Genomic DNA, 23,924 nt, shown 5'->3' with positions numbered 1-23,924 from the left:
TATGGTGACTAACATAATAAAAAATCATTAAAAAAAAAAGTAATTCTTGGATGAGTAGCTCAATGAAAGAAGGTAAAAAGGAAAAAAAACGAAAACGGGCATCTTCATTTAAAATGTCAACGAAGTGAACACATTAGGTAAATGTTAGCATTCGTCTCACCGTAAGTACCTTCACACTACGTGGTGATGTCTAGAGCTAGGGTTCTAAATGAGCCACAGATAGTCTGTCATTTGGCAGATTGGTGTTTAAAGAATGAATATATTTGTCAACATTTTAACATCAGGAGATTTCAAGTAAAAATAAATCCAGATGTCCAGTATCTTATGGAAAAAACACCACCATCTTCAACCATCTAGCAACTGCAAGGCACGTATTCTTATATGGTTGGAAAATTGGCTGGAAACTGGAAGATGCTGCTCCCACCCCCAGAAGGTGTATGGACGCTCCAACTCGCTACTGTCTATACCATCTCTTGTCTTCACCTGGCACTTTTCATTATTCACATCATCTTCCTGGCTCCCGTAGGCACCTGGGATCATAACTCATGGTCTAAAGGAACTACTGCTTTTGGTAGCATGCAGAGAAACTACTAAGTTCAGGGCTGACAGAGCACCACCGTGGAGGAGACACGGAAGTACTGAGTTTGGGGAAAGATGGTCTTTAAAAGCAGGATGAGAACCGAGGGAGCCAGAGAAACGGAAGGTGTTCGTGGGAGGCCCAAGGAGACAAGTTTCACCCACTCCACAGATGAACCAATGAATGCAGCCCTCCCTCTGCAGGCAGAGAGAGAGAGTGATGGTTTCTAAATTCAACCCAGCAGTAAGCCAAATGAACCCCATTATCTTCATTTGCAAGAAGAGAAAGCCTAGGTGCGATGGGGGCACTTAAAGCTTACAACACACACCCACTCATTTGCCGATTCACAGCTCGGTCCTGCAGCAAGCTTTTTCACTGGCCCCCACTGCTTCACTTCCCATGAATTCGAGATGGTTTAGCAAAAACAAAACAAGAACATGCCAACTTTCAGTTTTGGAAACATAAAAACGCACACACATCGCATCCCAGACTTGAGCCTCAAACAACACTGAGGCAATGGGATGAAACAATTTAAATAATCAGAATATCGGGGCTTGGGTGATAGGAAGCTGAGATTTACAATTTAGCTACTTCAGCGTTCGGCAGAAGGCACGGGCTCAGGTGGGCCTGGGCAGTGGCCCTGGGAGCTAGTGTCCGTTTTTTCAAGAGAGGCGGGATCTAAACACTCCTTCTTGAGCTTCTCCACAGCGCAGTGCTTCTCACACCACAGTGTGCCCCAGAACCACCTGGAAGGCTCACGAAAACACGGGGATACTGATTCAGTAGGGCGGGGGCAGGGCCTGAGAACCTGCATCTCTAATTCAGTTCCCAGGTACTGCTGGAGCCGCTCGTCTGGGGACCAGGCTTTGAGAACCACTGTTGCACAGATGATACAATTAAAACTCCATGCCAAGAAACAGCATTTTACCTGGGAGTACTCTGAACCAAAGCTATTGCTGGGGTCACAGGCACTAATTCATTTTAATGGTGCTTTTGGTGTTCTGAGCGAATTCTAATCAATGGCTAGGCCGGTGGAATCCATAAATCTACAGATTAACCTGTTTGCTGTGGTCAATCAATTTGATAAACATTTGCTTAAGTTCACAATCATTGTGAATTTTGGACTAGATCCATTCGTATGCTAAACCAATGGGACTCAAACTTCGCCCTGCACGAGAATCACTTGGCAGCTTAGTTTAAAACTGATTACCAGGCTTGGCCCCCAGAATTACTGATGTCTTGGGTTGGGGGAATCTGCATTTTTGGGGGTGCTCCCAGGTGAGGCCAGTGGTCTGATCCCTCCTAGAAGCTCTGCATTTGATGAGGAAGAGAAAACCTAGGTGAGGGGAGGGAGGTTCCGCAGGGCCTCCCCACGAAACTCTGCAGTTAGCCTTCCACTCAACATAATTCAAGTTCAGCAAAGTGGTTTTGGCCTTCAACCCAATCTACTAAAATAATACTTTACCACTTGTAATAAACTACCTGACTTTGTCTTTTTTGTATACAAAAGAGAACATGTAACATTTTTCTAATTTAATTTCTATAGTACTTATGCACAGGCTTATTTGAGGACTTGGTTACAAAGCATAATTTCTAGAGTTTGCCAAATATTTACAACCTGCATGAAGTATAATGAGCAGTCTGGAAATGGTCTAAATTCAGTCCCAATCTTTGCATTTTGAACCTCATAAAAACAGCTTATTTTTGTAATCAAAGGAAAATTCAACTTAGTATAAAATAACACACTTATTTTTGGGGATTTTAAATGAGGGCTGCATTTCCATCTTATGTACAGTGACTCTGTGATTTCAGTTTGCTGTGCAACGCAGCTGTATCTTAGTGAAAGACATCTGAACTCCCTTCAACAAGCCAGAGACAAAATCCTGCCAAGCTGGTCGCATTCTGAGACAGAAAAAATACAGTAGAGAAACTGAGTTGCTTTTCTAACTAAGGAACACGGTTATAATATTCCATGTTATTTGCAAAGAAAGGAGGAAGATCCAGGAAAAAAAAAAAAAGTATTACAGTTCAGAAAAGGATTGGAACATACCTTCTTCATGTGACTGCTTTTATTCACAGGCACATTAAGCAACTTATCAGATTCACCTATGACCCAAAGGTACATATGTTTGAGGAAGAAGTGCCAACAATGTGTTGGATAATCCTTTTAACAGAGGGTTTTTTAAGGAGAGGGGGAAAATAAATTTTCTAACTGGAAGGACAGGAAGGATTTAGGCAAGCATAACAATAATGATCCAGGTTGGAAAGAGGAAAGACACCAGGTTAAAACCTCTAGTCTTGTCGTGAATTTTCAGCAACAGTCCCATTGTATCCTGCAAAGTGACTCTAAAAATAACACCGTGGAATCCCAGACCTTTTGACTATCAATGCATCACATTTTCTCAGGCTTCTGGTCTAAAGAGCATTTTCCTAACTTTTCTTAGAGCTGACCTGTACAGAACTGGAACTGAACATAATAAAAATAAAAAATAAAAAGTAAATCCCCCCAAACCCAAAAAACCCTAAAAAAAGCCTTGCATTAAAAATACTTGTTATAGGGAAATCCAAATAAAAGTGTATTGTTTAAAGGGGGAAGAAAAAAACTGGAGGTGTATAGCAAGAGGGGTTATCCATGTCGATCACCCGGGTTAGAATTTACTGATTCCGTCAACAGAAAGACCTCAGTAAAGAGGTACTTATTAAGCACCTACTAAAGTTTGGGCAATGACCATTCTAGATGTTGGGGATGCAGCAGGGAACAGGACACTGCCCTCGTGTCAGCAGAGGAAGGGACTGAATGAATAAACGGTATATAAATAGTGCTCAATGCTATGAAGACAATACAGCAGGATAAGGAGGGAGGGAGAGCCACGGGGTGGCAAGATGGGGAGCTGATGCGATATTCCTGCAGAGATGTGAGAAACGTGAGCGAGAAAGCAGTGCATGTAACTGGGGGAAGAGTGTGTTCAGGGCAGAAGGAACAGCAAATGCAAAGTCCCTAGAGGTGGAGGGAAACAAAAAAGAGGAAAGAGGGAGAAAGGGAAAGGAAGTGCAGGTGGCTTTTGGCAGGGCCACCTAAGTCTTGGAGTGACAGGATCTGAATCACATTTTAAAAGCATCCCTCCAGCTGCTGTTCTGAGAACAGACTCAAAGGGGCAAGGCCAAGGCAGAGAATGCAGTGAGGAGAGACATGGTACTGGTCTGGATCACCCTGTAGTGATGCTGGTGGTAAGAAGCAGCTAGATTCTTGAGACAAGGGTGTGTCGGCAATGGGCTAGCGGGAGAGACAAGGCAGGCTTCCAAGGTCTCAGCCGCTGGTGAGGAGGAGAGTGGGTGAAGGGTGACACGTGTAGATTTGGATCTAAGTTTACAATACCGTTCGACATTTATTTTGTAGGAGAGAATGGAGGTAGAACTGAGATCAAATCTTCCAAAGAGGTACAGCCGCAAGGCAAGCTCTTGACTCTTTAGGCAGAGAAGGCAGCTGAAGAAAATACAAGCCAAGCTACAAAGATTTTTTTTTTTTTATACCTGTGTCCTCCTTCATTGAGGAAAAGCACAATCCTATTCTCACAGTCATGTATACTGGACAATATTTTGTATTTATCTGAACCCTCAACTCTGAGAAACTCATACTATGCGAAATTTTATGGACTCTTCAAAAACCCACTTGAAATAGAAAGAAAAAAAATAACGGAGAACCCCTTGGGGAACAGGAAGAACAGAAAATGAAATGGCTTGCTCAAAGTCAGGAACGGTTCCTCCTCCGTGTGGAAGCTGGTTCTCCATAGAGAGTACAAAAAGCTGAAATTTGGCCCATTTGCCTGGATGAAAGGTTTGGTAAAGTGGTGTTTTGTTTTTTTCCCCCCAGAATGGGCAGGTCGTTAAGTGTTGTAAGAGCCCAGGAATTAAGAACAGACTCAAGAATCTCATAAGAGAAATACTCCTAAGCAAGTTCTATACTAGAAACTCTCTCGATTTCTCTTTCTCTGGTCAGACTAGTACTTGTCAGATGTTCCTAAAACAAGCAAAACCCTCTGACCGCCAGGAATGCTAAACTCTCACAGTTAGTAAGCTACTGGCCAATAGGTTTGGCCCTTTGTTCTTACTTTGCAGGCTTACTATGAGTTCTTATGTTTTTTCCAAACATGTTTATGTACATTGTAATTTAAAAGTTATATGAACTGGGGCGCCTGGGTGGCTCGGTTAGTTAAGTGTCCAACTCTGGATTTCTGCTCAGGTCATGATCTCAGGGTCCTGGGGTTAAGCCCCAGGTCGAGCTCCCTGCTCAGTAGGGAGTCTGCTTTTCTCCCTCTCTCCCTCTCTCCCTCCCTCCCTCGGCTCGTGCTCTCTCTCTAAAATAAATAAATCTTTAAAAAAATAAATAAAAAGTATATGAACCAATGAAATATGTTTGTGGAAAGAAAGAGGGTTGCTGTTTCTCTAAGTCGGATATTTTAGAAAGATTTCTTTAAAGGCAAGTTGCTCCACATGCTTTTTCCCAAACTGAGTGAACAAGACAACTATGGATTAGGGAAAGAAGTCATACAATCGTAGGATTCTGCCATCCCATTGCTCCACAGGTGTCTTTAAAAGCCTCACTTCCACTTCAGATCAACCAAACTGGGTTCTGAGACCATGTCTCACAGGTCAGACAAAGGCAAAAAAACTCCCCCGATCCCAATCCACAGATCCATACTTCGTGAAAATACTTTACGCTGACCTTAAAAGATTGGCCAACGACTGAATCCCATTTATACGCTTCTAGTTAAAATCAAGTGTTTAAGGTCTGCATGTGTTACTTAAGAGAACGACGACTCGCTTTAACTGATTCTTGTCATAAATTGACTAGGAACGCAGGGCAGGAAGAGAAGGGCAGTTAGCTTCTCCTATGGTACCATGACTCTCGGCTCGTAGGTCATACTCAGGCTTGAGCGGTACCACAGAGTCACAAATGCCATTTCAGTGACACTGGTCTGGCCCCACATTTCTCACCTGACCTGATGTAATTTGTGAATTCTGCCATCATTCTGACCTGAGACCATTACATCTCTGTGTGTTCTGTATAAATCCTCTCACCTCGATGGCTTGTGTGTTCTGCTGGGGGTAGGAACACAAACAAAGGAATAGGAATAAAATGGTGGTGACAGAAAATATGGTCAGTGCTGGAGGGAGTATTAGGATATGAACGAGCACAGTTCAGTTTTGAAATCAGGAAGTAGGCAAAATTATCCACATATATGTATACTCCATGAACAAGTTTTTTCAATATCTCCTTCTCCACGAGCCAAATCTTCAGGGGAAATGCTACTAGGAAAAGAACTCTCAATCTTAACATTAAGCACACACCCCCTACCTCAAAGATAGACATACAGACCACCTCCACAGGAGTACGGGTTTTAGAGCATGGTTCTTCAATGAAATGGGCTAGCGCTGATAGCAATCAAACCAGGGAAAGCAAAAATATTATGGGATTTACTGGTTTGAGCCATCTTTCCGGAACCGTACTTGCTCAGGGCATCAGGTGGGGTGGGCAGGAGTATCACATGGGACATCAGAAAGCTTGAGTGTGAGGCCAGGCTCTGGTCCAGCCCGCTGTGTGGTCTTAGGTGAGGTCTTTTAAGTCCTTGGCCTCATTCTCCTCATCTGAAAAGTGATGTGGTACGAAGCGCTTCCTAAACTCCATTTCCTGCTCTAATATTCTGTGGCCCCGGGATTATCAGAGCTAACACTCATTGAAGGCTTTCAATGAGTGACAGTGCACGAAGCACTTTCCACGTAGTAACTCATGCAATCCTCGTGACACTCCTAACAGCAGATACTTTGGCATTATTCCCATTTCACAGATGCAGGAAATGAGGTACAGAGAGGTAAGCTGTCTAAGTCACACGGTTGTTAGTGGAAGAACAAGTATTTGAGCCCAGGCAACCTGGTCCCAAAGCCCAAGCCTACATCAACTGTTGGCATACCGCTTGGAATATGATGAGTTGACAAAAGCCAGAAAACATAGGCCTACAGAACCGTCTTTTTGCAAAATTTGGCGCAGCTCAACATCTGTATCTGATTAACAAAGCTTTTCTTTATGAGTGGTCAGCGTGGACTTCTGAGATTGACCGTTGCTATGGCAAATAGCCACTGAAAAAGACCTCGGCAGCAGAGATGCAGGCGTGAATTACAAAAAGCAGGAACAATACACGTTTAGATCAGCAGGGTTCAAGGAACCATTCAAACTGGCCTCGATCTAAGCAAAATAATAAAAGAACTTGAAAGCTTGGCAATCTCTGTTCTCCCAAAGCGAGGTAACTTGGAACAACAGCACAAAACCAACAAAACCACCATGAGACAGAAACAAAGGCTCCCCTGTAATGTGGAGTATACATTCCTGGCCCCAGAGCCTAAGTCCGGGAGTTGCTTGGACTTCACTGCACATCTGAGTCCTCCGACTGAGCAGGAAGGGTCTCGTTAAAAAAAAAAAATGAAGATTCGGGATCTGTAGGTCTGGGTGGACCTGAGACTCCAAGGTGTAAGGAGCTCCGAGACGAGGCTGTGTTGCTGGAACGTGGATCATACTCTGTGAGTGGGGGTAAAGAGCCTAGAGGGCGTCAGAGTCTGCAAAACTCACTTCTGCCACCAGGTAGCTTTGGCCCAGGGTCAAGTCTTCTAAGCTTGGTTCCGTCAGATGATCTTATCTGTCCGTCCCATCTAGCTCTAAAACCCGGTATCTGCAATGAGGACGTTCTCATTCAACCCTACATGGAGTTTCTTCTGGTAGGATTAAATGGGAAAAGGAAATGCCTCCCGTAGCCCCCACACCCAGGTCTCTGCAATGGGAGAATCGAGGCTTAGGCCTCCCCACGCCTATTACAGAAAGATAATGAGAGTTCTGTTCAGAGTTAGACCACCCCCAAAACAAATGACTTGCAGAAAAGTGATTTATGTTTGAGGCTTTCCGTTTTGGCCAAAACCTCTTTGAGACTCGCTTGCCAGGGCAATGGTGTGCTGGGTATGGTATTAAAAGATGGATCATGACCCAATACTTTAATAACTTAGAGAGGTGGGGGGTGGAGACTGGATATCTTTACCATCTAGACCTGTGCTGTCCAATATGGCAGCCATTAGCCATATGCAGCTATCGAGCACTTCAGATATGGCTAGGCTGAACTGAAAACACACATCAGATCTTGAAGACTTGGTATAAAAAGAATATAAAATGTCATTAATTTTATATTGATTTTAAGCTAAAATGACAGTATTTTGGGTATATCGTGAACAAACTTATTGAAATTAATTTCACCTGTTCCTTCTTGCTTTTTAAAGATGTCTGCTAGAAAAATTTAAATGATATCTGTGGCTTGATTTATATTTCTACTGGGCAATGCTGATCTAGTCCCTTGCTACTCAAACGGTGGGTCTCAGACCAGTTGGATGGGTATCAGCTAGGAACCCGTGAGGGAGAATCTTGTCCTCATCTCAGACCTACTGAATCATAATGTGCATTTTAACAAAATCCAGGTGATTCCCGTGCACAGTCCAGTGTGATAGGTGCTGGGCTCATTTCTCCTACAACATATCCACAAAGATACTTGGATTCTTGGTATTCTTCAGTGAAACGCTAAAAGAGTACTGTGCTTGCTGGATTTTCCACACCAACATTCCAGCTAGGCAACAGAACTACATTTTTAAAATTTTAAATTAAAATTATTACTATACAGCTTTAATATATAAATCAAAATTAAACATGGAATAGTATGCATGCCCCATATATACATACAAGGGCGGAAGGGAGGGGAGGTTTTTTCTACTGAGGCTACCTTAGTTACTTCCGGATTTTCAGCCACCATGTAAGTGAAGCTGATGTTCACCAGATCCGTGCCACTGCAGACACAAACTATCCGCCCTTCCAGATCATTCTCTGACTTTCCAACAGCTTCAAGAGCGGCCAGGATTTTGGGATCCTGTATAGAAGTATACAAATAGGAAAAAAATTGTCAGATAACATAGCATGGAGGGAACACATTCATTTGATGTAAAAATACACAGAAGGACAAATGTTTTCTTTCTAAAAATGCCCTGATACCCAGCATCGTTCTAAAACGTGTAGAGGTAAAAGTTGTAATGCTACACACTACTGGAACTCATTTGGTAAGAAAAGTATTCTAATAGTATTGATTGAGAAAACCGGGTGTGAGGGTCTTTCTTTAGGTTCTTGGTTGTAACTATCAGAGGACCTGGGCGATGACAATGGGATGGAAAGGCTCTGACTGGGACCTGCTTGGGTCCACAAAGATCAAAGGGGTGTTTCAGCCGAGGACAGTCACTGACGTCTCATGCAAATAAACACAGGCATTGCCACCGCCAGTGACCAGGGTTAGAAGAAAATAAGATGGAGTCTTTCAAGTAACCTGGGCACAAAGAGAGAGTATGTTCATCTCTGGAAGCCGTGGCATCTTCATTTGGGCTGAAGAGAGTGTAAGTTTACCCTAATTAGCATAATAGCATCTTTGTCCTCTGAAAGAACTCAGGAGGAAACGCCAACAGTTACAGAGAAATTTTAACTAACATAAACAAGGACAGCTTTGAAAAAGACAAACAGAAACAAAATGAGGCACGTAATTTTGTTTTTCAACATCTAAAAACCTGCAGGGCTATTATGAAAAAGGGAATAAATACTGTGCTTTAATATTCTAGGAAAAAGCCAGCTTTTAAATTCTTAGCACCACTATGCAAACAGCTTCTTATTCAAACAAGTCAATCACTGTGAAGAAGAGGGATTTATATGCTCTGTCATCTGTTTCTCTCAGAGGCAAACGGAGCCTCCAAGGTGAGCCGCTGTCTGCGTGCACAGGTGCACAAATATGGAACTAACAATGCCATTTAAATTTCCACATCAACCGCAGACCACAAGTGACTCACTGTTTGTTTAAAAAAAAAAAAAAGGCAGCAGAGGGAGGGGGGGCCTTGCTGAATTAACTTCTGAGTTAAGGAAACTGTTTCTTTGATGGAAGTCTCATGCAAGCATCTTCTCTTTGAAAGGTGAATAACGCTTCTGATATAACTAAACATAATGCAATCCGAACCACCCAATGAATATAGAGGAAAAGATTTCTAAATCGTGTGTTCTTCATTCCCAGCTGATGAGTATGGGGCAGTAAAAGGTTAAAGAACATTTTAGAACCCTTTTCCAACCTAGGTAAATCTGTGTTTAGAAGAAAAGCAAACACCAATCACAGGTACCTTTGGGGTGGCTCCCAGGCGAACACTGTTGATGAGGGAGCATTCTAGCACTTGTCCTTCCTGGAAAGAGAGAACATAACACAGGAGTGAGCTGAAATCCTGCCAGACCTACGGCACAGACAAGGTACCTGATGATGAAGGCAATACCAATGACAGTTAGGAAGAGAGGGAGTGAAAAACAAGGGACTGTCATTGCAATACCCCAAATCAGAAACAGTCAAGACCCCACACCCTCCATTCCACATATACTTGTAAAAACGGATGCAGGTCTGAATAATTATTTATGTTTATAAAGTGCTGTTATCTTGATGCATATAATACTGTTACTAGTGTATGTAGAGCATTAAACATATGTGTGTACATGTAATATTAAGTGGGTCCATCACTTTTATAGAATTCCAATTCTGGTCCCTTAAATTTAGGTTAAGGATTCATTTAATGTGTGTGCTGTGCTGAGTATTGAGTGAAGTCCTGGGGTGTAACGAGGTGAACACACTCTTAATGCATCTGAGACTCAGCTTGAAACTCTCTTCTTCTAGGAAACCTTCCTAATTCCCGAGATTAAATCAGATCTGCCTGTTTTAAACTCTTGTACCAACCTGACCTTCTCTTTCACAACACTCAATGACTTGTATCTTTTTTTTTTTTTTTTTTAATGCCTGCTTCTTCTCCTAGACTGGAATCTGTGAGATCTAGGGTATTGTCCTTGATCACCACTGTATCCCCAATGCCTGCCATATAGAAGCACGTTTTTAAAATCTTGAATAAATAAGTAAGTGCAGGGCTCCATGCCCTCAAGAGTCCTTCTGCCTGGGGCGCCTGGGTAGCGCAGTGGTTAAGCATCTGTCTTCAGCTCAGGGCGTGATCCCGGCGTTATGGGATCGAGCCCCACATCAGGCTCCTCCGCTGGGAGCCTGCTTCTTCCTCTCCCACTCCCCCTGCTTGTGTTCCCTCTCCCGCTGGCTGTCTCTATCTCTGTCAAATAAATAAATAAATAAGATCTTTAAAAAAAAAAAAGAGTCCTTCTGCCTACTTGTTGAGAAATATAATGGTTTAAATCAGACAGCAGGAAAGAACAAGTTGCAATTCCTGTGTCCTACCTTGCCTTCACTCCTCCAGGTCAGAAAGAAGCCAAATTCATCCACTTTGAAGAGGCAGTTGGGTTCAAACACAAAGGATTCCTGTTTAAAAAAAAAAAAAAATGTGTTGATCTGTATGACTCAGCCCCATTTTGAATCTAATAAAAATGCAAATATCTTTTAAGCCTCTAAATGAGGGAAAATGAGAAATCACCCTTTTGCATCCTAAATCTAATGACCACACTCCCTATTATATGGCAGAGTATTTTCATCTTGAAAACTCCTTGCATTCACTTTTGTATTGAAAGACTGATCAACTTCCTGCGGCATCTTCCTCTAGAGTAGCTTTAAGAACAAAACACACTGATGTCTTGTAGGTCATAGAGAAGAAAGTTTCTCTAAGACCTGAGAAAAAAGAGCTCAGGGAAGGAAGAAGGACTCCCAGATTCCAGCCAACTGGTCTCCCTCCACAAAAGACCAATTGTTGCCTGTATTTACTATAACGTACAAATCAGGAGAGAATTTTTTGTAAGTCACTGATTTTTTTTTTTTTTTGTCTACATCATTCAACATTCAGATGTTTGCTTAGAAAATTTCTGAGATTTTTGCTTTTCCATCCAACCTCATTTGGTGTCCTGTAAACCAGGACTTGAGCAGGATTCTGAGTGAGGCAAAGTGCCAATATTTGATCGACAAGGTGGGACTTTTGGATGGTTCAACTTTTTTGAAAAGGCTTGACCCAGGAGCTTACCCTCTAGACGTTGGACCAGAAGCATCAGCATCACCTGGGAGTCTGACTGAACTCCAGAGTGTAGGGCTCCAGCCCAGATGGACTGAACCAGAGTCTCTGGGAGCAGGGCCTAGAAATCTGCATTCCAACAACCCCTCCAGGGGATTCTAATGCACGCTAAAGTTTGAGAACCACTTCGGTGGCCTCGGACACCAAAAACTCTGTTGAAACTTAGAGAATCAAAATTTGAATCAAGAAGGAATGTTAGGCTCCACATGCAGGGTTTCAGGGCAGCTATGCTGTACTTGCCAAAGGATTCCTGGTCTTCAGCAAGAAAGCACCGCTGTGCTTATGAGCACCAGGAAAAAATCTGTATCAACGAAAGACAAAGGGTATTCAGGAAATGAACCCAGATACCCTCTGCCCTCGGACCGTATTGCACCAAGCCTTGGCACCCCTGGGTCAACAAATCCAATGTCCTTCTCATGATGTAAAGAAGTTGTCCTCCTCAATAATTACAGGGCCAATAATAGAGAACTTATCTGCCACATGTGGATCAGGGCAGTGACGTGAAACAATGAGTAATTATAGGATTAAGACTTTAAGGGTAGTTCAGACTCTTAGTTTAACCCATCAAAACACATCTTTCTAAATTTCAGGGAAGCAGCAACATTCATCAAGGTAAAGCCAATGTCAAGAGACTGGGCCACCATAAGGTGTCAGAATTTAGAGTCCTAGGGGCCTTGAACAAGCCAGCCTTCAAATATTTTGGGTGGTCTTCTGATGGGCGAAGAATATCATACACATTTCAACTCCCATACCAGACACATGCTAAGCACCACAGACATAGCAATGAAAAATACAAAGAATGGGGGCATGGTATGGCCTTTCCTTTGGAATCAAAACCCAGTTCTGCCATTTATTTTATTTTTTTTTTTAAATTTTATTTTATTATATTGTGTTAATCACCATACAGTACATCCCCAGATTCCGATGTAAAGTTTGATGCTTCATTAGTTGCGTATAACACCCAGTGCACCATGCAATACGTGCCCTCCCTACTACCCATCACCAGNCGGAAGAGTTGGTGTGGTTACAACATCTCAAGGGAATGACAATTGATGAGACTGGACACATAAACAGGGCTAGATCAGAAAGGTGTTGTACACCATGCAAAAGATATTAAACTTGACCAAAAGGCCACAGGGAGTCTTGTTATCCTTACAATTGAGAAACAAGAATCACTAACTAATTAAATGATGAGAATTAACACATTTTAGAATACTTCCCAAGCAGTATCTTAATGGTAGTAGAAAATTCTGCTGCATAACATTCAAAAAGCCTGTCCTAAAATGGTATTCACAGAGTAGACCCACAATGAATTAGCTACCGTCGTTATTATTTATGTGCACCCTCTCCTTTTCCAACTAAGGATTTGAAATGATCCATGAAATATACATGATAAATAAGAATGGTTTTACAACTTATTTTGAGGTGGAACTTTCGGTTCCTTGGCCTCCTTAACTGTAATGATTTTTTTTTCTTTCTCTGTCAGTTACAAAGTACCCCCAGAGCTACTCACCACCACCTTGAAATTTCAATTCCTAACGTCCCACTCTTGGACCATGTCACCTGATCTCTCTAGTCCTTACCTCGACAGTATGCATTCTCCTATATCCATTTGACTTTGCAACTTCCTATTCGTTAACCTTGCCGATCACTCACTGTCCATCAGACTTCTCCCTGCTTTTACTTCCACCCTTGTCTAGCTTATTTCTGTGAAGCAGTGTTACAGTCACTCCCTCACAGACAACCTCAATCCCCAGGCCTCGTTTCTGTTTTCTTAGCCATAGAGCCAAGTCCATCTTATCCATATTTTATCACTGAATTTGACGAAGAAAATCACAGAACTGGATTGACAGGCTTTAGCTGACATTCAAGATCATAAACTTTACATGAATAGTCAACAATGACTTCCAGACTTGTAATTCTTTCTTGAAAGGTTCCCAACCCTATGAAAGGACTATTTCATGGCTTCTTCTCAAATTCCTTGAGTTCCAGAAATTACCATGCTTCACTGAGTAAAGAAACCCCATCCGATGAGAACCTCTCTCCTTCTTCCCTCCTCATAAAGCATACTTGCTCCAAACAGGGGTACACCCGCCCGCCGCCATTTCTGCTCTGGATGCAATCCTCTTTCACTCACACAAGGACTGAAGTCTTTCGTTCACCACCACCCAACACACACCAGCCTTTCTTTTCTCTACTAGTTCATTCCTGGCAGCACGTCCATGTTCTAGCTGTTCCCACTGCCTTTTTCACTTATTTATGTCTCTGATTCCCCTTTAGGGTATATCTTCAAAAGTTTGTCCATATTTACTGCTGCCACTACCTCCCTTCCATACTATCTTTACCAATTCCATCTGCCTCCCATTCCTGTCTCCCTCTGTGATTTTTTTTGGCTTTCATGGAGCCAAATGCAGCATGCACGTTCTTTTTCTCTTTCGACTTGATCTCTGAATGGTAGACTATTCCCTCCTTGAAACACTCTCCAACACTCTCCAATGCATACCATTCCTTTAGTCTCTTTTCCTTCTATACTCAACTTCTACATGCTTTCCAGGACTTGGTTCTGAGAATTCTCATGGCCACGATGTTTCTAGATCTCCTTTAATCCCCTGGTTTCAATACCATCTATGTCTTGATGACTCCCAAATTTATAACACCAGCCCAGTCCTCTCTGAGTTCCAAACTTTACTCTCTACTTGACATCTCCACTCAGATGTCTCCAAATTAACATGCCCATAACTGAATGCTTTATTCACTACCCTCTCTCCAAGCCTTTCCAGCATTAAGACTTTAAGTTCAATAAATGTCACCTGTATCTACCGATTTATGGAAACTGAGTCATCCTTGACTTTCCCCTCTCACTTCCATTAAACGAGTCTCCTTCATACTTCATACTTCATACTCCGTTTTACTCCATCTCACCACCGTCTTGATCTGAACCCTCACCATTATGCCCAAGGACTGATTTTTCTCACTCCTATTCTTTTTTCCCACAGCAGCCACATTGACTCTTTCAACTTTTCATCAGTTCATTAAATCCATTCAGTGGATTCCTGCATTAATTAGGACAAAATCCTACTCCTTACCAAAGGACCCTAGACAAGCTGGGTCTTTCAGAGTATATCCTGCCATTTTCTGTTACTTTCCTTCTTCTTCACTATAGCCATGGGAACTCTTTTCCTTGAACTCCTCAAGCTCTTTCCAGCCTCAGGGACTTTGCGCTTGCAGGTTCTCCCGCCCAGAAGTCCCTTCCTTCTGCCCTTAGCATAGTTGTCTCCTCTTCATCCTGGGGACCTCACTTTAATTAACTTTTTTAGAGGGGCTTTCCCTAACCTCCTCTCCTTAGAAGGTGTCTCACATTTTATTCTCTATTACAGTATCTCCATTATTTTCTTGCTTGCACCAATCACAATCTGCAATTGTTTTTATTTCCTTATTTATTGATTTATTGTTGGGCTTTCACACCAGAGTATAACCTCCACGAGGACAGAGTCCTTGAGACATTCTTATTCACACCTGTGGTTCAGGTGCCTAGCACATCAAAGGCACCCTGAAACTAAAGTCATGCACTAAAAAATAAATGAACACATGATCTCCTGTTTCAAACAAAATAGTTTTCAGGAGGCCAGTGTATAAAACAGATAAACAAGAAATTACTCAAGTTGAGTAATTCTGGGTTGTAGCAAGCCTGGAATCCACGCCTGTCAGTCCTTGGAAGGCTGCCGTGGACAGATGCACAAATCCAAGGGCACTGCGTGGAGGCTGTCTGCCTGGCAGGGGGGCCCCTGTTTTAAATTCATATAAGCTCATCTCAGAGTTTTGGTGTGGCTTTGAGGCACCTCGTGGGAATCCCCATTGGACCAGGAGGACTGTTTGAGTGCCCTTCAAAGAAATCATTTTCAAAACAGGACAAGAAATGTGGGCAAGGAGAAGACAAACAAGATAGTAAAATGAAATAAGCTCAAAATTAAAGAGAGCTCCAGAAACACTTGTCAGAAAATCCTGAACAGTTAAAAGAGGATCCAATTTGGCTCTGGGCTCCCCAGCAACAAAAGCAAAAAGGGAAAAAATATCATTGACCAGGAATCTATACAGTTCACACATAAAAACACATTGGTTATTAGGATAGGCAGTTGCCAGAAGAGAAATTGTCTGTGGGAGCTCCCAAGAAGCTCTGACCGACATCATAGACAAGGTTCCCAACGAAGCCCACAGTAATGCTGGCCACTCCGGCCACAAGATTCGTAGACTAAACGTGTTCAGACTACCCACAACAATCAGAGAATAAATCTGAGAAGTATGTGGCAATTGGCTGAAAGGAACAGAAACACAATCTCTTTGTTTCTCTCCACTCCCAAGAACACACAGAAGGACCTGGCCCTCGCGGTGAGGAACGCACACAATCTCTCTTCTTTTTTCCCTACCAGCGGTGGTAAATTTCACACGGATACCTACTGACCACAACCTGGGTCGTGGCCCCGTGACTTGGCTGAGGCAATAATATCCTCCATCCCCTTCTCTGGAAACTTCCTCCAGACTCGGGCATGGCAGGGGAGGTCATCAAAGGAAGCTGGCTTCTTTCTCCTCTGCAAATCTGTTTGTTTTGCAATTAACAAATGGTAATGGGATTCTCTAGTAAGGAAACAAACCATAGCGGAACTTCCTCCAGAGAGCTCAGAATTTCAGTTCTCACAGGACTCTGTTGAAATTTGCCACAGTCACACTTTAGAACTCAAGGACTGGTTAACTCCTTCAGCCAAGCTCACTCTTTCCTCAGGCCACTGGGAGAGGCAGGATGGAAGGCACGGCAACTCCTTTTGTGAGACTATGTCCAAACTGGGGACCAGGGTGGGACATGCTGTTTGAGATCACTTTTGTGGGAATCACTATAGCTAGAAACTTTCTCTGCCTCAAGGATCCCTGCTCTGAGAGGCGTGTGCCTTGATGGGCTTCCCAAGGCACTTCCCTCATTTCATCAAGGATAGAGTATATTTAAAAGCTGTGTGTCTCAATATTATTTTTAGCCTATTTTTCCCACTTAACACATGCCACTGCAACATTATTCAATATCATGACCCATCTTTCAAAGATTCAAGTCACTTTCAAAATGACATAGATTAGGGGGCGCCTGGGTGACTCAGTCAGTTAAGCATCTGCATTCAGCTCAGGTCATGATCTCCGGGTCCTGGGTTTGAGCCCCACGTCAGGCTCCCTGCTCAGTGGGGAGTCTGCTTCCCCCTCCCCCTCTGCCCCTCTGCCAGCTTGTGTTCTCTCTCTCTCAAATAAAAAAATAAAGTCTTTAAAAATATGACATGGATTAAAATATTTTTCCTTTGTTTCAAGTTTAAAAGGCTTTTGGTTAAACAAAAAAAATTTTTTTTCAAGATTTTATTTATTTATTTGACAGAGATAGAGACAGCCAGCGAGACAGGGGACACAGGCAGGGGGAGTGGGAGAGGAAGAAGCAGGCTCATAGCGGAGGAGCCTGATGTGGGGCTCGATCCCATAACGCCGGGATCACGCCCTGAGCCGAAGGCAGACGCTTAACCGCTGTGCCACCCAGGTGCCCCTGGTTAAACAAAATTTAAGCCCATTTCTTCTTGAAAGGAATGGCAGAGATCTGGGCAGGCTGAGTACTCTGAAGGGAGGCAGGTATTCGGGTGGAGTTTCTAGACAACAAAATTTAAGCCCATTTCTTCTTGTAAGGAATGGCAGAGATCTGGGCAGGCTGAGTACTCTGAAGGGAGGCAGGTATTCGGGTGGAGTTTCTAGACAACAGGTGGTTGAGTTTATTTTACTTGTGTTCTTTCTTACCTTTGCTCTCCTGCCCTCTCACCCACCGTCATTACCCAGGTGAAACACTACACCTTTCCACTGTGGGGTCTGCATCATCAAAAAGGGAATGGTCAATTCTGACCACCAGCTAGAGGTAGGGATTTTGGATTGGCTACTCAACACGGCAACCACACTTTATTTAAACACCAGCTGTTCAGGGGCTTTTCATTGCTTATGATCGGATGGCTAGATTGGGAGACACAGAGAAGTGAAATGGGTCCGTTCACATTCCAGCAGGAGTGCCCTGCTTTCGGAGGAAGAGGACCCTCATAGGTGATGGTACTGGGCTCCAATGCCAGCGTCCCCACCAGGCATCTGCTGGATAATCGTGGTGGTGGTGCTGCCCGACCTCACCAAGCTTCACTTTTCCCACCTGTAAATTGAGAACATGGATACCAACCTCACAGGGCTCTCAAAATTGAAAAAGGCTAATAAGTGCCTGGGACAAGGCAAATGCTGAATAAATTGTAATAGTTACTAGAAAACAGTGTACTATCTAATTTGGGACTATGGTGTGAGACGTTTCACAAATATGATCTCATTTAAATCTGCAAACTCTACAAGGTTTTAGACTACATCAACACCCCCAATAGGTTTTCCATGTTGCAAATGTTGGCAATGAGCACAGCCCAACATGGTAGCCAGGAGAACCACATGGGGCAATGAAACATTTGAAATGTAGCTAGTGCAACAAAGGTGAATTTTTAAACTTAATTTATTTTCATTTTCATTTAAATAGTCACAAGTCATTAGTGGTTGCCATACTGGACAACGCAGTTGTAGAGACAAGGGGAAAATTTTTTCCGAGGAAGAGTAAATTCTTTAAAGCCACAGTTGATAAGTAACAGACCCGGGATGCAAACTGGTTTCTTGGATTCGAAAGCCATGCCTGTTCTACTTTGTCAACAATGACCACACAGGTCCCCCTCTGCCTGTCACCAACGGCTAACTAGATGGTTAGTGAACGAACACTGCCTTGGTAGGCTCTATCTACACGTGGGGCTCACTGTCCTTGTCTCCTGCTTTGTTAAGAACTGACGGGAAGAAAAAAAATGCCTTTATTGAGGTTGGAGAGAGACAAGTGACATCTGAACTAGGGAAAGGCCACTGGGGGGATCTTACCAAACATTGATACCATTATAAACCATTACCACAAAAGACAGATGAGCTTGGGAGGGGCCTTAGGCTGGGGACACAGGCGGAGTCTGGGGTAGTTAACCGAGAGCTCCTGCTTTCCATCACATCCTGGAACCTCAGAGCCCAAGTGAGGCCACATGGCCTATTTATTTCAGCTCTTTATTCCAGAGGAATTAGGGAATTGGCTAAGCTCTGTAGTTAGCAGCAGCAGATCCTTGCTGATTCTGCACAAACACTTCCTCTCTCAGATAGAATCACATATATATATATTTTTTTTACTTCAAGTTAGAACTACAGCCCTTGGTGATGACATTCTGTCATCAGAATGATTTGTAGACTGCTGTAGCAGATGGGTCCTTAAGTTGTTTTTACCCTCGTGGGTCTGGTTTCCCCTTGGAAAGATCCAGAATGTTCATTCCATTTGTTAATCTTCCTTCTAATTTATAGACCCCAGGAGATGACAGCCTCTGGGCTTCTCAGCTCACATTCCGTAGAGGAGCAGGAGAGCCGTGGTCATGGCTGCCCCATCACGGACCCTTGCAATGCGCTATCACCTTGAGAAGAGATCTGTCAGATATTATAAGAGCATTTGCAGCTTTTGTGTTCCTTTCCACGGTCCTTGATTCTTCGGACAGAATGTCCCTACTGGATTAAGTTGTTCAAATGTAATACAGACCTTTGCTTCTCTATCTAATGCTCAGCCAGAAACTGAGAGGGATACACAGTTCTGGTGTCTCAAAAAGCAACCCAAACGTGTCCGTGGCACCGCCTACCAAAGGCACTGCTTCTGTGCCGCGGCGCTAGTGGCTCCTCGCGGAGACTCCTTACCGAGCACCAGGCGACGCTCCCTGCACTCCGTACACATTAGCTACTCACCACCCCACACGCCCACAAGGGAGGGACTACTCTTACTCCCGTTTTAGAGAGGAGGCCGCCGAGGCACAGGGAGGAAACGTCTTGCCCAGTACGTGTAGCTGGTGGGGCAGAGCCGGACCGCTGGCTCCACCGAAGCACACGCCTGAATCACACCCGCGTCGAGGCCCGTAAGTGAGGGTGACGCTGTTGGGGACGGGCTCAGGTAACTGCTCAGCAGTCCCCTCTGGGGGCCCCACGGTTCTCCTCGTCCCTCAATGCCAGCAGCCATCACTAGGGTTAGAACGGCACTGGGAGCTTTTTAGGTTTATTTATTTTTTTAAAGATTTTATTTATTTGAGAGAGAGACAGCGAGAGAGGAACACAAGCAGTGGGGAGCTGGAGAGGGAGAAGCAGGGTTCCCTCTGAGCAGGAAGCCCGACACGGGGCTCGATCCCAGGACACTGGGATCATGACTTGAGCTGAAGGCAGATGCTTAATGATGGAGCCACCCAGGTGCCCTGCTTTTTAAGTTTAATTACCGTGTTTCTTGAGGCCTCTCTGTGACGTGCCCCCCACCCCCAGCTGCACAGACCGTATTTATTACCAGGTTGTGGCAGAGGGGTGTTTCCACTGCCCTGCATCATGTTGGGGTGCATTCTAGGATCCTAGTACCAAGGAAAACGATTTGTCCTGACCTGTGGCTTCCCTAGCAATCTAGTGGACAGGGTGAGTCCTACAACTGCCTTTCCTGCACGGCTCTGGCCACCAGGATCATAAGTAGCCACTCTGCAGCTCACTTATTCCAACTTTACAGAACATCTTTGCTGCCCATAGAGTGGCTGCTTACTAATTTTGCCTCTAATTTGATGTCCTTTACATGCTTCCCCCCCCCAGCCTAAATCTCAGTTCCATTCATTTTATCTAGTGGTATCTATTTCTGCATGACAGCTTACTTTGGAAAATGGAAGAAACGTGTATAAATAAGCACAAAAACCACTTCAAGAACACCAGAGGGGTACCTGGGTGGCTCTGTCGGTTAAGCATCTGCCTTCGGCTCAGGTCATGATCTCAGGGTCCTGGGATCAAGCCCCACATCGGGCTCCCTGCTCAGCAGCAAATCTGCTTCTCCCTCTTCCTCTGCCCTCTACCCTCTGCTCATGCTTTCTCTCTCAAATAATAAATAAAATCTTAAAAAAAAAAAGAACACCAGAACCTCCTGGGTATTTTACATTGGTTTTAGGGTCAGATAAACCAGATCCGACTTTTGACTGCAGCTGGACACCTACAAGCTTACCTGAGCTCCATTTCTTCATCCCCCAAAGCAGGGATAACCAAAAATAACTGCCCATCTCACAGTGCGCCTTCAAGTGCTTGATGCATAATCTGAACCCAGTAAATTATCATTGATTATTAATAACACAGTAATAGTAATTACTACTGATGTTGCCAGTATCAATTACGATTCATCATCCAAGAACAAAGGAGGTAAATACCACCATCCCTCCCTTATGGATGAGTAAACGGATCCTAACTGAAGTTAGCAAGCTGCCCAAGAGAACACAGATAGTAAGCAGCAAGCTACGTCCACATTGTGACAGAACAGCATTTCTATTATGTGGATCCTTGCAAGGAGCAATGGTATGACGGTGTGCTTACTTCTACGGATCCAGAACACACATCTGGGAGTCTAAGCATGGCGGGAACCCAGAGTTTGTAAATTACTACTGCCCTAGACTCAGTGAAATTTCAGTTTTTGCCCAAAGAGGTCCGGTTGTGTTTGTTCTCTGCCCAACCCAGCCTCAGGCTAAATGAGGCACAGAGGCTCTGCCCTCAGAACACAGTTTTAGCTTCTACCCTCTTCACCGGTCCTGTTGGGGAGTAGTGATTGGAGGAGATAATGTGGGGCTTGGGCGCCCCAGCCCTGCACCTCCCTGACATGGCAGATCACACGATCAGACGGTGAGAGGCCGATCCAGGGAAATATGTGGCAAACTTCACAAGGTGCTGGAGACCTGCTGTCTATCCTGGCGTCTGAATTCCTCAGAAACAAAATTGAAAATTTCTCCCCCTCCATCACCAACTGTGAGCACATAACCTGCTCATTTCAGCACCAATAAAGTGAACCCTTATTCTGATATCGAGTGGAAAGTTTTAATCCACTCATTTCATCTTTTTCTATCTTCAGAAATAAAGAACATCATCAACTTTCCAAGTGATCTGGCTTGGAAGAGTCGATGAAGGACATGCAAAAGCAGCAAGGGGAAAACACAACACCTTTCCTGGTCTTGCATGCTATATATTTTTTAAAAACCCTGAAATTTGGCCTGATGATACTTACTATTAACAAGATCTCTGACATATCCTTGGCTGTGAGAATTTGTGGGCAGCTCAAGCAGGGTTTGAATCTGGATGGGAGGGAGGGAGGGCATGCATGGATGAGCCACCTAAGAGTGAAACTCTGACTGCTTAGAGAATGGTCATGAGTGGTCATGAATTCCCACTTTTCCTTTCACTTCCAGATAAAGACATCAAATCCCTGGGACTCAATTTTTAAGATCTGCCTGTTTGAGATGCCAGACTCTTTGTGTCTGTCTTTGTCTCTGTCTCTCTCCCTCCCTGAAGCATCTCTGATGTGGGGATTCTGAGGCCAAATCTGGATGCTAAGGCTCTGGGACAGCTCTTGTGTTGTGTTGTGTTGTGTTGTGGCAGGGCAGGGCAGGGCAGGGCAATGGGACAGGCTCCCTGATTCTTGCCATGGAACACCTGAAGCAGTTATTCCTAGGATATTCAGCGAACAACTTCTCAGCTTGCAGAAGGGAGAACAAAGTCAACAAAACATGCTTTCAGGAGTGGGTGGTCATTGAAAGTAACTCACTTGGACAGGAAATTAGTCAAAACTTAACAACTTAGTAGCCTTAGCCACTAAAATAAGGAGAAATAAAGAAGACCAACTTACTCAGAGTCAGGGAGGAAAATAACAGTTTTGGTAATAAATATTTACAAGAAATGTGCCCTTCCTCCGATCTCCTCTCCCCCACCCCTAAAGATTCTCTCTCTTGAGCAAACCTTAGTCAGACTCCTCTGAATCTTCTTCCCAACTAGACCTCCACTGTCTGTCTTTGCAGTGATCGATTTGAGCAGGACTCCTGCTAAATTGCTTTAGCCGGAATCTCCCACCCTCAACGTCTGAGCACCTTTGATATCTGATCAGGTGCCTCAACTTCCACCATCTCCAGGTGACTGCCACTCGCTCTTTGGCCATAAATCCCCCTTTCCTCTTTGTATTCAGAGTGGAGCTTAACCTCTCCTCAAGTACTGTATGCCCCCCGACATTGTAGTAAGTCTCTTGAACATAGTCTGCCTGATCATTCTTTAACAAGTGCCAGGAATAACTTTTTCTTTAATGCCCACCCCCCACCCCCCACAATAATTCTAAGAACAACAGGAGATGTGCTTTGCAGATGGGCTTGAAGCATGACCACAAGCTGGAAAATCCTTTTCAGTAAAGCACTTCTAATTAAACCCCACAATTTGTTCCAGACTAATAAACTGTGCCAAGGAAATGATCAGAAATCCAACATGAGGACGCCTGGGTGGCTCAGTCAGTTAAGTGTCTGACTCCTGGTTTCCGCTTAGGTTATGATCTCAGGGTCATGGGATCGAGCCCTGTGTCGGGCTCCGCACTGAGCATGGAACCTTCTTAAGATTCTCTCCCTCCTTCTCCCTCTGCACCTCCCCTCCAACCAGCTCGCACTCACTTGTGCTTTCTTAAAAAAGAAAGAAAGAAAGAAAGAAAGAAAGAAAGAAAGAAAGAAAGAAGAAAGAAAAAGGAAAGAAAGAAATATAATGGCAGAGAAGACATATATCTGAAGAAGCAGGTTAAGGAAAGAATGTTTCCAGCTATTGCTACCTGGAGATGACGGTACCCACTGAACAGAGTCACTGAAAGGAATCTCAAATGACTTCCATGAATTTGCTCTCTGAATGTATGCATTTCCTACTTAAATAATTCAGCTTTTAAAAATGCCACTTTGGTCTTCTGAAATAGCTTATATTTCGGCCTCACAGATACAGTCCCACAGGATCTGAGGGCTAATCCTGGCTCTATCACTTTTTATTGTTCAAAAGAAGTGCAGAAATTACTGGAACATGTACACAAGGACCACTGCTTTCACCTTGAGAATTCCACAGTGAGGGCAGAGCTATAGAAAATTACAGATCCAAAGGCTTAGCATGTGACTGTTCTACCCTGAAGGGGGGTTGTTCCCTTTGCGGGGGGGGCGGAAGCAGGGGCAGGCAGGGAGAGCCCTCAAACCATGAGGCAGGACTAAGACCCATGAGAGGAAGGGTCTCCGACTGCAGTATGGCCCTGACGCCGTCTCCACCAGGTGGATGGAACTCCTGGTGC

At 43.9% G+C, this 23,924-nt stretch overlaps 1 protein-coding gene across 1 annotated transcript in view; it reads right to left on the bottom strand.

Moving 5' to 3' along the window:
* The window catches only part of PLCB4 (phospholipase C beta 4), a 384,913-nt gene that overhangs the window by 122,289 nt on the left and 238,700 nt on the right, over positions 1-23,924 (bottom strand). Inside the window, exons 4-6 of the mRNA XM_034641608.1 lie at positions 10,912-10,992; positions 9,812-9,871; positions 8,389-8,532 (exon numbers count right to left, since the gene is read on the bottom strand). Coding sequence (XP_034497499.1) covers positions 8,389-8,532; positions 9,812-9,871; positions 10,912-10,992 — 285 coding nt within the window. The remainder of the gene's footprint in view (positions 1-8,388; positions 8,533-9,811; positions 9,872-10,911; positions 10,993-23,924) is intronic.

The sequence above is a fragment of the Ailuropoda melanoleuca genome, chromosome 13 (assembly GCF_002007445.2).
Source record: "Ailuropoda melanoleuca isolate Jingjing chromosome 13, ASM200744v2, whole genome shotgun sequence".
NCBI classification, from domain to species: domain Eukaryota; kingdom Metazoa; phylum Chordata; class Mammalia; order Carnivora; family Ursidae; genus Ailuropoda; species Ailuropoda melanoleuca.
This window is presented reverse-complemented; position numbering and strand designations above follow the sequence as displayed.